The 15,142-nt window shown below is 38.2% G+C and overlaps 2 protein-coding genes across 2 annotated transcripts in view; both read left to right on the plus strand.

The window, feature by feature from the left end:
* Window positions 1-377: 377 nt before the first annotated feature.
* slc35g2b (solute carrier family 35 member G2b) lies at window positions 378-5,626 on the plus strand. Its single transcript, XM_084398890.1, has 2 exons — window positions 378-634; window positions 4,140-5,626. The coding sequence occupies exon 2, from the start codon at window positions 4,161-4,163 to the stop codon at window positions 5,403-5,405; it is 1,245 nt and encodes a 414-aa protein (XP_084255016.1). The 5' UTR covers window positions 378-634; window positions 4,140-4,160; the 3' UTR covers window positions 5,406-5,626.
* A 3,413-nt stretch (window positions 5,627-9,039) lies between these two features.
* The window catches only part of nck1b (NCK adaptor protein 1b), a 66,240-nt gene continuing 60,137 nt past the window's right edge, over window positions 9,040-15,142 (plus strand). The window contains exon 1 of the mRNA XM_084398753.1: window positions 9,040-9,193. The gene's annotated coding sequence lies outside the window, so the exon portion shown is untranslated. The remainder of the gene's footprint in view (window positions 9,194-15,142) is intronic.

Consider the following 15,142-nt stretch of genomic DNA (forward strand, 5'->3'; position numbering starts at 1 on the left):
TGTGTGCGGTGAAACATGCTCATATTCTTCTGGTGCATCGTTTCTCAGACTGGAGCAGGGCTTCATACTCGGTTCAAAAGACGTTAACCCTAATTCCACATGACAAGTGTGAAATGTTGCTTAGCTCCACATTTAAGGAGCTTCTCTCTCTTTTTTTTTTTGCTCCATTTTTAGGCTAATAAATGTAAATCAAATGTAGATTAGCAAAATGAGGTACAATGGGAAGACTTATTCAATTCAGTTCAATTAATCGACGTTGGATAAGAGATGAGAGATAGAAATAAGATCATGCCTGTGTTTCTTATGACGATGAAGATGATGAAGATGATGATGTTATGTTGAAGCAGTGTTCACATGGTGTACCCCACCCTCACTCTGCTATCCGACAGAAGACAAGGGGGCATCGCCTCTCTCTGACACCCCAGCGCATCAGGAGGCGTGTGTGTGTCTCTGTGTGTGTGGAGCGTCGCGTGGAGGATGCGCGCACCTTGGAGACGTCCAGCGCGTCCATGAGGAAAGGATGGAGACATGGCAAGCGCAATTCTCCATATCTTGACGCCAGTGAATTAAAACGCTTGTGTTAAATTCCCACGAGCTTTAAAGACATCCGGATCCTTTTTTTAATAGAAGCGTGGTGAGTAAAAACCGCTTGATTTCATTCATTTGATGCGCAATGTGGAGACGCATTTGCGCTGGCGATATTTGCAGGAGAAAAGGAAATATGACGCGTTTTGAAACGGTGCATGTGCGTTTTTGCGCAACAGTGTTTAAAAGCGTAGTGAAATGCCGAAATTATTTTTTGCAAGTAAAGTATTTCCAGCTGCGTGTAAAATTTGTAATTAGTGAATTTGCACGAAATTGCATGCAAATAAATATAAAATAATTATACTAACATGCATTAGAGATCGTTTGCGGAGGAAATAAATAGAGTCAAACATTTTATTTTCATTTCCTATATTTCTATTTTATACCCCCCAATCCCCCATCCTACGCCTCTCTCTCTCTCTTTCTGTTTTATTTACTGTTGATTTTAACAATGATAAATGCATATGATCTATCATAAGTCAGGAGATTTATTACAGAAATCATGGAGAATGGTTCAAAGGCTGTGCTCCCTGCAGACCAGCAATAAATCATCCTTTCTTTCCTCAACATGATTTTTCCTGTCTGCAGTCTCACGGTGTGCCACGGGGACAATATGCATTATGATTTCGAATAGCTGTACCATATAATATGACGTTTTTACGAGTTATGAGGTAAGAGCATAATAGGTGGGCTCTCATCAGCAGGATATTGTTGATATTGTTGCCCCCTGGTGGGGCTTTTGCTTGCTGGCAATGTTATTTGCTTTAAATCGGGTACAAAAAAAGAAAGAAAAAGTGTGATGCACAGAAATAAATCCATTATCATATATAGTGTTTTGTATTTTACATGTAAAAGCACATTTTAGCATTATTTAATAGCCTAATGCTAAAATGATACTTGAGGTTGATCCCTGTTATATAATTTCGTCCCGTCACATTGAATCAAATTCTGCTTATCTGAGCAAGCGCTACTGCACTTAAATATAGAAATGGCTTTACACACGGGGCAGCAGTAGAGAGAGAAAGAGAGAGAGAGAGAGAGAGAGAGAGAGAGAGAGAGAGAGAGAGAGAGAGAGAGAGAGAGAGAGAGAGAGAGAGAGAGAGAGAGAGAGAGAGGAGACCATTGAAGAAGCCAGTTATGAATTATGTAAAATTCTCTTCTGCATTTCTGTGAAACCTTTGAACTGTGAAATCCACTGTGCAATGCAAGCTTGAGTTGGCAAAAAATATGCTTGTATTGTTCACTGTTAGAGATAGACCAACATCCATTTACAATGTGCTGATCTTATGTTATAGTTTTGACAAAAATGATAATTCTATCATTATTTACTCATCCTCATGTCATTCCAAACCCATATGCTGTTGTTTGTTCCAAATAAAAGGAGGAATTTTAAATCATTTTTATGCTGATTTCTCCCATACAATAACAGCTCATTGTGACCATGTTTGTCAAGCTTCAAAAAAGGACGAAAACACCATAAAAGTAGATATGTGTGCTATATTCCAAATCTTATGAGGAACAGGTCAAAGTGTATTTCAGTGGATTGTTAACCTGTAAACTTCTGTGAATGCATTATTGAGTCACTTACATTTCAGATCTTATTGACAGTGTGAACAGATCATGAGAATCAAACGAGTTATTTTCAGTGAACCACTGAGCACACAAATTCAACTGAATTCAATCCGGTTCTCAGATTCAACTCACTGATTCAGTGATTCATAGTGGTTCATTCCCAGCTAAAAAAAAAAAAAAATTCAAATAACTTATTGCTAATGGTCATATTAAGTTTTGAAATTGTTTTTTTGTTCTTGAATGTTTAAATGTTAAGGGAACATTCAGTTTTATCATTTTGGCAACATTATTGAAATGTTACTTTTGAATGTTCTCCAAACGTTCTGAACAAGTAGTAGTTCTTTGAATGATGTATAAATTAGTGTTTTTTCCCCCACGAACGTTCTATTAATGTTACTGGAAGAATGTTTGCTCATAACTTTGAGAGAACATTGCGAGAACGTTAGCCGAAGTCTAGCCAATATTCCCTGTTAGCGGGGAAGCAACTGCAGAGTTTAAGCAAATAAAGACTTAAAATTCTTCTCACAAAACTATTGAATGGCTTTGGAAAACTTGGAATACAGTGCAAAAGTAACATGGACTACTTTTAAGGTGCTTTTATGCTTACTTTTGACCTTAAATTGACCTCGTAATGTTTAAACAAGATGTTTTGACTCTCTGGTGATGTTTGCCAGACTTCTCCAATAATTAACGTTTACATGACAATGATGTACTGAAACAGAAAAGGTTATTCTTTGCATTTTTTTGCGTACAGAACGTTGTATTCTGCTGTCAGGCCAGTAGGTGGCGATCTCACTTTGTAAAGAAACACTTCACCCTTCGTTGTCAATTCCAAAGTAAGGAGAGTTGTAGTCCATTTGTGAGAAAACAACCGCAGAGATTGCTTTCTCAAAGTCAACAGTCGATAAAAAAGGTTTAGTTTTGGCTAAGAGACGAAGGTAAAAGAAACTAGATCTGACCACCAAGTACGTTTTCAATATCTTCTGTTTTCACATATTTGCATATATCTACACCATTCTCAGCCCTGGTCCTCGAGAGCCACAGTCCTACAGAGTTTAGCTCCAACCCTAATCAAACACACCTGAACCAGCTTATGAAGCTCTTCAGGATGACAGGCCGGTGAATGAGCTAAACTCTGCTGGACAGTGACCCTCGAAGACCAGGGTTGAGAACCCCTGGTCTACACCGTCAGTTAAAGGTGCAGTCTGTAAGAATGACAACTAGTGGTCGAAATAGGTACTGCAGAATATCGGAGATCGTAGTTTCTCCCGCCCCCTGCTCCTCAGACTGGACGGCACTCACACGGGTTGCCAGTTTGAGCACACGCAACAACAACGAGCGCAATGGCCTATGAAAATTGGCAAATTGACGACATGTAGTATCACAGACCAAAACAAAAATTCCAGCCTGGAAACTCACATTTCAAAGTAAAATACCTGGCTGTAGAAGTGTTTTTCAGAGAAGCGAGTTTGTGAACTTAGCATGTTTCCTCGATATATGCAAACATATTATGGTATTTTTATGCTTTAGTACAAAAATACAAGTAGTTTTTTAAGGCTTGGTTTGTAGGGAATTATAAACCTGCGCACATATATTCAAACGCGCATACCAATAGACTGAACTCGTAATACGCATGTGCACGCCATCAGCGTTCTCACAGGTTTCGCGTTTAAAGTCCGTGTAGAGTTTCCTGTTAAAACGGTGTTGTGTTAGCGACAACTAAGTTAATAACTAATGATCGTTGCGACGGAAGTGAATCAATCAAATTAACTTTAGCTGGAATATAACTTTATTCAAGAACTGCTATAAAGCCAAAACAATCTCTGTCACTTTAAACTATCCTTGTATCTCTGTAAAGCCGCTTTGGAACAATCTACATTGTTAAAAGCGCTATATAAATGAAGATGACTTGACTTGACTTTAGTAGAGTGAAAAAGTTACATACAGCACCTTTAATCCTCTGATGTTTGTGTGTTTCGCAGCTCTTCTGTAAGCTGAGGAAAATGGATCCGTCCCCCACAGCACAGCAGTACGGCTCCAAAAAAAGGGTTAAAATTCATCCCAACACCGTCACGGTGAAATACGCCACGCACTTCCCCCAGCCGGGCGACGAGGGATACGATGACGCTCCGTCCTTTGAGGACTTCGGCTCGTTCATGGACAACAACCCGAACAAGAGACTGGTGTCAGAAAGCGGGCAAGGCAGGACTTTATTCGGCACTATGGATTCCCGTCCCAAGGTCGACCAGAGAGAGAAAGGAGTCGGCGGGCAGCTCGCGAGCTTCGGCGAGGCCTCGGTCCTGGCGTCGCGGGTCACCTGGGGTGCTCTTTTCGGGGCGGCTCTTGCTCACGGATGCGTGGCTCTCATCACACGCCTGGCGGCCGACCGCTCCAAAGTGCCCTCATTAGAGCTCATCTTCATCCGCTCGGTGATCCAGGTGTTGTCCGTCCTGGTGGTCCTCTACTATAAAGAAGCTCCCTTTGGACCGAAGGGCTACCGGCTGCGTTTGTTCTTCTACGGGATTTGCAACGTCATCTCAATCACGTGCGCGTACACGTCCTTCGCCATCGTTCCACCGAGCAACGGCACCATCATGTGGCGGGCGACCACTACAGTCTTCAGCGCCATCTTAGCCTTCTTGCTCTTAGATGAACGCCTGGGTTACACAGACGTAGTGGCGGTCGTAGGGAGTCTCTTCGGACTGTGCCTCGTGATGATCCCCAACATCGCAGACGAGGAAAAGTCCCCGTTGGGATTCTGGAAAGAAGCGTTTGGGTACACCATGACTGTAATGGCGGGTTTGACCGCCGCCCTGTCTATGATCGTGTACCGGGCCATTAAAGAGCGCGTCAGCATGTGGGCCGCGCTCTTCACGTTCGGTTGGACGGGGACCGTGTGGGGGGCGTCCACTATGTTCATCATGCAAGAACCCATCATTCCCTTGGACGGCGAGACGTGGGGCTACCTCACGGGAATCTGCATCTGCTCCACCGTGGCGTTTCTGGGCGTCTACTACGCCCTCAACAAGTTCCACCCCGCGTTGGTCAGCACTGTGCAGCATCTGGAGATCGTGGTAGCCATGTTTCTTCAGCTTATCGTGTTGAGAATGATCCCGTCCGTGTACGACGTCTTCGGAGCGCTGGTTATCATGGTCAGCGTGTTCGTCCTGACGGGGCTCAAGCTTTACAGGGTGGGCCGCGCCATCCGACAAGATTACCAGGAGATTCTGGACTCACCGATCAAATGAGAGCGCCGACGCGTGTGTACTTGAGCGCATGAGGGGGCATGTATATGTGCGTGTGCGTGTGTGTGTGCAGTGTCTCCCTGCTCCCTTCTCTTACAATAGTGCAATCACTGAATGTCTGGATCTTCGGCATTTATTTCGAATCGTGTCGTTGGAGGAGTGCCATTGGTGTAATGTCTTTGCCAACTGTTGATGTGTGAAAATAAACAGTGATCCATAGTGCTCCCCTGATAGCATTGATTTTTTTTTTCTGTGTGTCACTGAAACAAAAGTAAGATGCAGTGGTCTAAATCTATAAACGGCGGGATTGGATACTCCGACCGATAAATCAGACTGCAGCATTGCCATTTCTGTGACACAATAAACTTTGGACGTTTCACTTTTTGTTTTTAGTATTGAAGTGATACTAGCTGGTTTACCCAGACTTTACTGATCCAGCCAACATTTATATTATATTATATTATAACTTAATATAATATATTATAATCAGTGGGGATTTCTTTAAGACTGCAAGGGAAGCTCAGCTTCCCCTATTATGTCAAAAAATGATATATATACATATATATATATATATACACACATATATACACCAAGGCAGCATTTATTTGGTCAAAATACAGTAAAAACAGTAATATTGTGAAATATTATTACAATTTATAATAACTGTTTTTTTATTTACTTATAACTGTTTTTTTTTTGTTCAGGATTCTTTGATAGTTTAAGGAGAACAATAAAAGAACAATGAAAAAACAGTTCAGAAGAACAGCATATATTTGATCAATCAATTCAATGCAAAAGTATACATTTCTTTATTTAAGTTTTTTTTTTTTATCCCACAGGTCTGTATGTTTAATCCAATATCTCACAGCACAGCTTCAACCAAATGAGAGTTGAATTTGTACCAAAATATTGTGTTTGATTTGCTTTTAACAACAAAAATATGAGAAAGATTTTTCTGTTCACTGTCTTTTAACAGTCTCTATTTGTTCTGCTATCCTGCATGAATATATGGTTTGTTGGATTTTATTTTAACATTGTTTTTTCATAGTTTCCTACCCATTTTTCAGGTCACGACCCACCAGTCAAGATCAAAATCTCTAATCTGACGTTTTGGTTAGAATAAACTCAGTAAAAAAAAAAAAAACATGGTAAAATGTTATACATTGTATTGATTTTCTTCAGTTCTGTCTCGGTATGCCAAGGCGATCGATTCAATCCCTGCCTGAGTGATGGAGGAATTTGTAATATATATTTTTTCTTCTTTTAATCTCATCAGACTTGAAAGAAAACCTCTTTTGATAAGATTACGCAACCACACGTGATTGGTGCAGAGGAAGTTTTTGTGACCCATGCAGCACTACAGAAACAAAACTACATCTTCTATGAACTTATTCAACTCCCCATCTGATAAATATCTGATATTATTTCATCATGATTTTTGTAGCTGCTGTGCACAGGTTCACGGAGACAGTGTTTTGAATCTGATTCTCCATCTCTCCCCAACAGCTTCCTATATGAAGGCATTAAAACGCCTGTAAATAAAACATATATAGGCTATATAACTGTCATCAGGTTGATGGTCTGTGCTCGAATCTCCCACTCTAAATAACCCCAGCTACCGTTTACAGCCTCATTTTCAGTGGCATTTAATTGTATTCATTTTTGTCTATACCTTACCATTTTAGAGCAAAGTAATCATTGTTTCCCTCAGGCATATGAAAGCTGTGGCCATGATGAATCGCTGCTTGGTTTGTGTGCAGGGCCTAGAGATATTTTTGTAATACATTTTTTAAATGGCAGAGCATGCAATTTCTTTAGTGTTCCACAAGGTGGCACTTCGGAGACATTTTTCTCTTAAAGGAATAGTTTAACCAAAAATGTATAATGGGGGGGTTGTAGGAATACAAAAGGGGGAATCTGGAAAATTTACGCAGCTCTTTTCAATACAGTTTCTCAAGCTCTAAAAAGGACCAAAAAGCACCATAATCCACTGCAACATGTGCACTATATTTAAATCTATGGCATGGCTTTATATGACTTAGTGTGTGTATTTGGTTCATTTGAGTGTTTTGAGAAAGAAAAAAAAAGAGTTCAAAATGCAACAGTTAATATTAGTAATTTTACATTTCTATGAAGTCATCTGAGTCCACTGATTGAAGTAGCATTTAATGCATGTCTGAAAGGAGCTCAGCCCACTCATTGCAGTGAGGGATATTGAAAAGTGTGAGGATCCTGGATTCTGTCGACAGTTTTCATATGGACAGGAGAAAGCAGGGGTGGTTCAGGACACGTACAGTAAAGTCCATCTGTTAGGACAGGAAACAGATTGCATCCTGCAGTGTTGCGCACACATCTCATCTAATGGCTCTATCGGCCATGCGTGAGGGACTTTGAATATGGTCATATCAATGTAACTCATTCAGGTTCGTTTTGAGATAAGGTTATTGCAAATTCAGAAGGTGGGTCATTATACATATAATACAGTCTGTGTGATCATATGGTGTAGGGTACAGTTTGGTCAAAATTTTTAAACGACTGCTTTCATTGTTCTATTTTAAAGGCAGGTGATTTGTTCCAGAAACATTTTTTTTGTGATGCTGGTTGAAAGTCTCTTCCCATCCTGATGGCAATCACTAAGTCGAGTGGTCTAAATGTATTTATATACATCATCTGTGGAAGGCGTAGGACCATACAATGTTCGTCCAGTCATTGCATTCAGACCGAAGGTCTTGTCATACCTGCCAGTCAGCATATGTGTGTCCATACCTCCGCTCACCTGCTCGCGAAACATCACACGTCATCAGTGTGTTTCATGCAATGCAGAGTTAGACAGACGTCAGTCACCGAGCACCACAACCGAAACAGCAGCCGCCTCTTACAGTTCCTCCTGAACCAAAACAACGAGCTTATGCTATGTTCATGTCATAACTACTGTAATTTGAAAGAGATGGAAACCCGTGACTCGAATTTATACGTTTCAATGGCAACACTATCGATGTCGAAATGAATCTGCAGCAGTCCGGTGGTACAGGTCAGTGCTCTTTAAGTTGTTTATGTTCATTATTGTTGTAATGTTATGTGCTTTGAGACATTAGGTTTAACGGCGGCATCTCTTGTGGCGCTTTTGTTTGCTCCCTGCTGTGTGCGTTCATGTGTTTTGAAGGAGGTGTAGGAAGGGTGGGATCTTATGCTTTCAAAGCTAACTCGCTATTGTTAGCCGCTCCGAAAAAATTACCTACCTTACCTTTAATACAAAGTTTTTCATTACAAATTAAATTGTCAACATTAAAAACAAAATTGTGATAAATCAGATAAAAAAATGTCAGATTGTCTTCTTTTTTTTAACTGACAGCAGCAGCATTCAAGCTGACATGAACTCCAAAAGTTTGTGTCAAACTTGATATAATATAATATAATATAATAAATTGGGAATTGCGAAACTGATTTACTACCGAAACTGTACATTGCCCCGTTTTCTATATGTAGCGACTCTCGGGACTAGCCCAGTACATTCAATTGATGGACGTGTGCACTGACCAATGAGCAAAGAGATCGCTTTTGGTTAACCAATGGGTACGCGAGTAGGTTCTAGTCAGCCCCGCCTTCTTCATCAGGTTAGATAGCGCACCAGTGCGGTGAGTAGAGCCGCAGTTCTCACGCTGGATACACGGAGAAAACCCTTCCCAGGAACACATCAGCGAATATGTAGCTGAAAAACATCTAAATAGTGCTGATCATCGAGTGTGTGCTGGATACACGGGAGGCAGGGCTGCACATCGGATCATTTAATGGTAAGATGACACATATTTATGAGAGTTTATGGTTTGATTGTAGCGTATAACGTTAGAGCTAAAGCAGTAAATCCGGCGGGTCTACTAGCTATAAATAATTATAATCATAACGATAGAAATATAAGAAGAAAGAAACAATCCTAGAAATTTGTCATGGATAAATCAGTGTAATAGTAAGGGGATTGTGTAAAGGCTGTGTTCAGGCCTCACACTGTGATTTAACTGCTTTACCTCCATAGATTGATATAGAAAATGTTGGAAAGTGGCCTGATATTGATTCATGTTAAAAGCATGAATCATACACAAACTGCTATAGTGTCTAGATTCAACAGGCCTTTATGGCATTTACTCTGAAATACATTGAAACCACAATGCATTATAGGGGTCTTTGTTAAGGTAAAAGGCTGTTTTTTTGGCTTCTCATTGTCCATTACCAAGATCATTGTCCATTGCATGTGATTATGATTTTTGACTCTGACATCTGTCTCTTTATTGTTATCTGATTTAAGATAATTTCTTTTCTGCATGCTGATATATAATGCAACTGTTATCAAGAAAACACCAAATAGACAAAGAAAACCACTAGATGTTATTTGCTGTACGCTGTTATCGACTGTGTGAAAAGTTGGTTTGTGATCTGATTTGTCTTTTCAGTGTGGAATCGGTCTTTATTACTCAGCTGTTATTTCTATGGAATGTAATGTTACAGTACCTGATGTTTTTTTTTTTTCATTACTTTCACATTGACCTGTGAGTTACGATCAAATTTGTGTGAGATTTCTCAGCAAACGCAGAAGTTCCAGGCAGATCAAAGTGACAAAAGACTGAATGAAACTTTCCATGAATAAAGTACGTTTTAGATCTAACATAAAATGTAATAATGAAAAGTTGTAATTAACACATTGGAATGAGATTATTTACTCATCTACCTGTTATTATGCATAGAAAAGGAACATATAATGTTATTTCTTAACATTCATAGTTTTATGAAATGTGAGGTGGGACTGACAAGCCACATTGCAAAACATTTTTTTTCTTTTATTTTCTTTTGTCTGGTTCCAGTACAAATATCTAAAGATTCTTAAAAGGATAGTTCACCCAAAAATGAAAATTCTGTCATTATACTCTTAATGTTGTGAATTTGTAATGAATACAAATGAAGATATTTTTTGATGAAATCTGAGAGCTTTCTGTCCTTCCACTGACAGTCTACGCAACTACCACATTGACACTTCAAAAAGTTCATAAAGAGATCGTAAAACTAATCCATATGAATGAGCAGTTTAGTCAAAATGTCCTCAAGAGACTTGATTGCTTTATGAACAGATTGAATTTAGGCTTTTATTCATATATAAACATTGATCAGCGAACATAAACAGAAGCTCAACCGAACCTGCTTGACGGGAGAGAACAAACCTCATTGGTTCTTGCTGAAGCTCAAACGTGATGCGTAACACGAGAACAAACCTCATTGGTTCTTGCCGAAGCTCAAATGTGATGCGTAACACGAGAATGAACCTCATTGGTTCTTGCTGAAGCTCAAACGTGATGCGTAACACGAGAATGAACCTCATTGGTTCTTGCCGAAGCTCAAACGTGATGCGTAACACGAGAATGAACCTCATTGGTTCTTGCCGAAGCTGAAACGTGATGCGTAACACGAGAATGAACCTCATTGGTTCTTGCTGAAGCTCAAACGTGATGCGTAACACGAGAATGAACCTCATTGGTTCTTGCCGAAGCTCAAACGTGATGCGTAACACGAGAATGAACCTCATTGGTTCTTGCCGAAGCTGAAACGTGATGCGTAACACGAGAATGAACCTCATTGGTTCTTGCTGAAGCTCAAACGTGATGCGTAACACGAGAATGAACCTCATTGGTCCTTTCTGAAGCTCAAATGTGATGCGTAACACGAGAATGAACCTCATTGGTTCTTGCTGAAACTCAAACGTGATGCGTAACACGAGAATGAACCTCATTGGTTCTTGCCGAAGCTGAAACGTGATGCGTAACACGAGAATGAACCTCATTGGTTCTTGCTGAAGCTCAAACGTGATGCGTAACACGAGAATGAACCTCATTGGTCCTTTCTGAAGCTCAAACGTGATGCGTAACACGAGAATGAACCTCAATGGTTCTTGCTGAAACTCTAACGTGATGCGTAACACGAGAATGAACCTCATTGGTTCTTGCCGAAGCTCAAACGTGATGCGTAACACGAGAATGAACCTCATTGGTCCTTTCTGAAGCTCAAACGTGATGCGTAACACAAGAATGAACCTCATTGGTTCTTGCCGAAGCTGAAACGTGATGCGTAACACGAGAATGAACCTCATTGGTCCTTGCCGAAGCTGAAACGTGATGCGTAACACGAGAATGAACCTCATTGGTCCTTTCTGAAGCTCAAACGTGATGCGTAACACGAGAATGAACCTCATTGGTTCTCGCATGTCAAGTGAAAATGCTTGAGCTTCTGTTTAACACAGCTGATGTGTGAGCTGATGAATGTTTAAAAGCCTAAATTAAATCTGTTAATCATATAAAGTGATCTAAAATGGGTTAGATTCACAATCTCTTTATGAACTTTTTGAAGCGTCAAAGTGGTAGTCATAGCTGTCAACGGAGGGACGGAAAGCTCTCAGATTTAATAAGAAATATCTTCATTTGTGTTCCGAAGTGGAACGACATGAGGGAGAGTAAATGATGAATTTTCATGTTTGGGTGAACTATCCCTTTAAGAATGTTAAGATATTTGTGCTGGAAAACATGACAAAAATGCGGTTTGTTGGGTTTGTCTGTCCCGCCTCACATTCGTTACAATTATGAATGTTTAGAAATAACATTAGGCTATATTCCTTTTCCATACAGAATAACGGGTAGACGAATAAATGATCTCATTCCAATGTTTTAATATTTTTTACACGCATTGTACTGTTGAAATATCGAGCTCAACCATTCAGCCTATTAAAGGGGTCACATGATGCGATTTCACGTTTTCCTTTTTCTTCAGTGTGTTATGTAGCTGTTAGTGTAAGTATAACACCATATCCTAACCAGACGCGATGGGCTCGAATTGACATTATCACCTGTCGTTATTGCTTTGGGAGCTGATGATCCAAATATGGAAACGGGCGTGACATTTCCGTCACACGCTTACGATTTTTGGGCCAATCACAATGCACTGGATCGCTGGCCAATCGGAGCACACCAGCTTTTCAGAACGATTAGCTTTGTAAAAATCTACGCGTTTCAGAAAGGCGGGGCATAGAAGAGCATCAATAATGTACAGTATGCGTGAAATAATTACTTTTTTTAACCTAAAACCACGTAAACACATTGCATTAAACCAAATACACAAAATAATGTTCTTTTTAGAACCATCACATGACTCCTTTAAGTTATTGTAAGGAATAATGATAAAATACCTTTCTTTAAATTATGGGAAATATACGTTTATTAATAATTACAAACTATCCCAACTAGTTAGTCCCTATAAAGAGACATTTCTGCTGCGTTTGCAACACTTATTCTGGTCTAGTTAGGCCAAGTATTCACTTTTTTTTTGTATACTTTGTGGTATAATTATGAATTATATTCCTAAATCATGCAGAATGTTGAATGTACGATGAGTTTTGCTTGATCATGATGATAAAATGAGCAACTTGGTTCCATAGACCATAGAAGGTGGGACCTGAGTCATATACTACACAGATCTGAGTATCATAAGAGAGTGTGGGCGTTTCTTTGTTTTTTACTAACCATTCTGACACCCTAGCAACCGCATTGCAACATGCTAAAAACCAGAACACCTTAGCAACCGCATAGCAATGCCCTGGCTGACACACATCCATAACTCCTCAGCATTGCCAAACTTTCCTCATGAAGTGTATAAATAGAGTTATTTGGCAATATTTGTGACAGGATATGTTTACTCAGTTGATCATGTGTTGTTTGTGTGGGGTGCGGTGCATTGCCCTGCAGAAATCTGCACACTTCACCCTTCACAGTGTCACCTCCTCCTGCTGTTTTTCTTGTATACTTTATCTCTCTAGTTGTGTTCCAAATGACAGACTGTACTAAGCACTGTGTACTCAACCATCTAGTGTTCATAAGGTTAATATTTTGTCATCCAACATTGGAGTCTAATATACTTCTGGAAGGAAAGCTGCAAGAAGTGTCCAACTTTCCACACTTCAGGCTTTTTTTTTAACGTTATTTTTGTTTTTATTTAAATGTTAATATAGTTTTATTAATGTTTTGAATTGTTTTTTAGTTTTCATGTTATAGTTAATTTTTTTTGTAATTTCGTTATTTGCTTTTTAAATTTAGTCAAATTTTTATTTAATAAAATATATACATAAATACATATATACATATACATACATTATATATATATATATATATATATATATATATATACACACACACACACACACACATATACACACACTACCGTTCAAAAGTTTGGGGTCAGTAAGATTTTTTAATGTTTTTAAAAGAAGTCTCTTCTGCTCACCATGGCTGCATTTATTTGATAAGAAACAATAAAAAAAACAGTAATATTGTGAAATATTATGACAATTTAAATTGACTGTTTTCTATTTTAATATATTTTAAACTGTAATTTATTCCTGTGATCAAAGCTGAATGTTCAGCATCATTACTCCAGTCTTCAGTGTCACATAATCCTTCAGAAATCACTCTAATATGATGATTTGCTGCTCAAGAAACATTCATTATTATTATCAATGTTGAAAACAGTCATGTACAATTTTTTTTTTAAATAAATGAATAGAAAGTTCAAAAGAACAGCATTTATTTAAAATAGAATATTTTCTAACATTATAAATGTCTTTACTGTAACTTTTGATCAGTTTAACTCATCCTTGATGAATAAAAGTATTGATTTATTTTATTTATTTCCCCCAAAAATAAAATAATAATAATAATAATAATAAACAGATAAATGCTGTTCTTTTGAACTTTCTATTCATCAAAGCATCATGAAATAAAAATGTAAAAAACTGTTTTCAACATTGATAATAATCATGTTTCTTGAGCATCAAATCATCATATTAGAATGATTTCTGAAGGATCATGTGACACTGAAGACTGGAGTAATGATGCTGAAAATTCAACTTTGATCACAGTAATAAATTACACTTTACTATATATTCACATAGAAAACAGCTGTTTTAAATTGTCATAATATTTCACAATATTACTGTTTTTGTTTGTATTTTTAATCAAATAAATGCAAAAAATATATATATATATATATATATATATATATATATATATATATATATATATATATATATATATATATATATATATATATACAGTGCAATGCATAAGTGAATACACCCATGCTAAAGTTGACTAAAAAAGAGGAATAAAAAATCATATTTTGGAAATTGAACTTAATGCCTTAATTTAAAAAATTAGGAAAAATCCAACCTTTAAGGACACCAATTTTCTTTGTGAATGAATAATGTATCGTAAATAAATAAATGTTCTTCCTTAAAATACATGGTGCATAAGTGAGTACACCCCTATGTTAAATTCCCATAGAGGCAGGCAGATTTTTATTTTTAAGTATTTTTTTATTTTATTTTTTTAGGATACTATGCATCCTGATAAAGTTCCCTTGGCCTTTGGAATTAAAATAGCCCCACATCATCACATAGCCTTCACCATACCTAGAGATTGGCATGGTTTTATTTCAGTTAGCCTAAAAGCTAGTTTGATTTGCATTGAGAGATGATCTTATGGAAAGTACCCCATGCCAGTCTCTAGGTATGGTGAAGGCTATGTGATGATGTGGGGCTATTTTAATTCCAAAGGCCAAGGGAACTTTATCAGGATGCATAGTATCCTAAAAAAAAATAATAAAAAATACTTAAAAATAAAAATCTGCCTGCCTCTATGGGAATTTAACATAGG

Source organism: Rutilus rutilus (genome assembly GCF_951802725.1).
Source record: "Rutilus rutilus genome assembly, chromosome: 24".
Taxonomy (NCBI): domain Eukaryota; kingdom Metazoa; phylum Chordata; class Actinopteri; order Cypriniformes; family Leuciscidae; genus Rutilus; species Rutilus rutilus.

What these genes read in the sequence shown, in the direction of transcription:
- slc35g2b (XM_084398890.1), top strand. Translation starts at nt 4,161, where the DNA reads ATGGATCCGTCCCCCACAGCACAGCAGTACGGCTCCAAAAAAAGGGTT.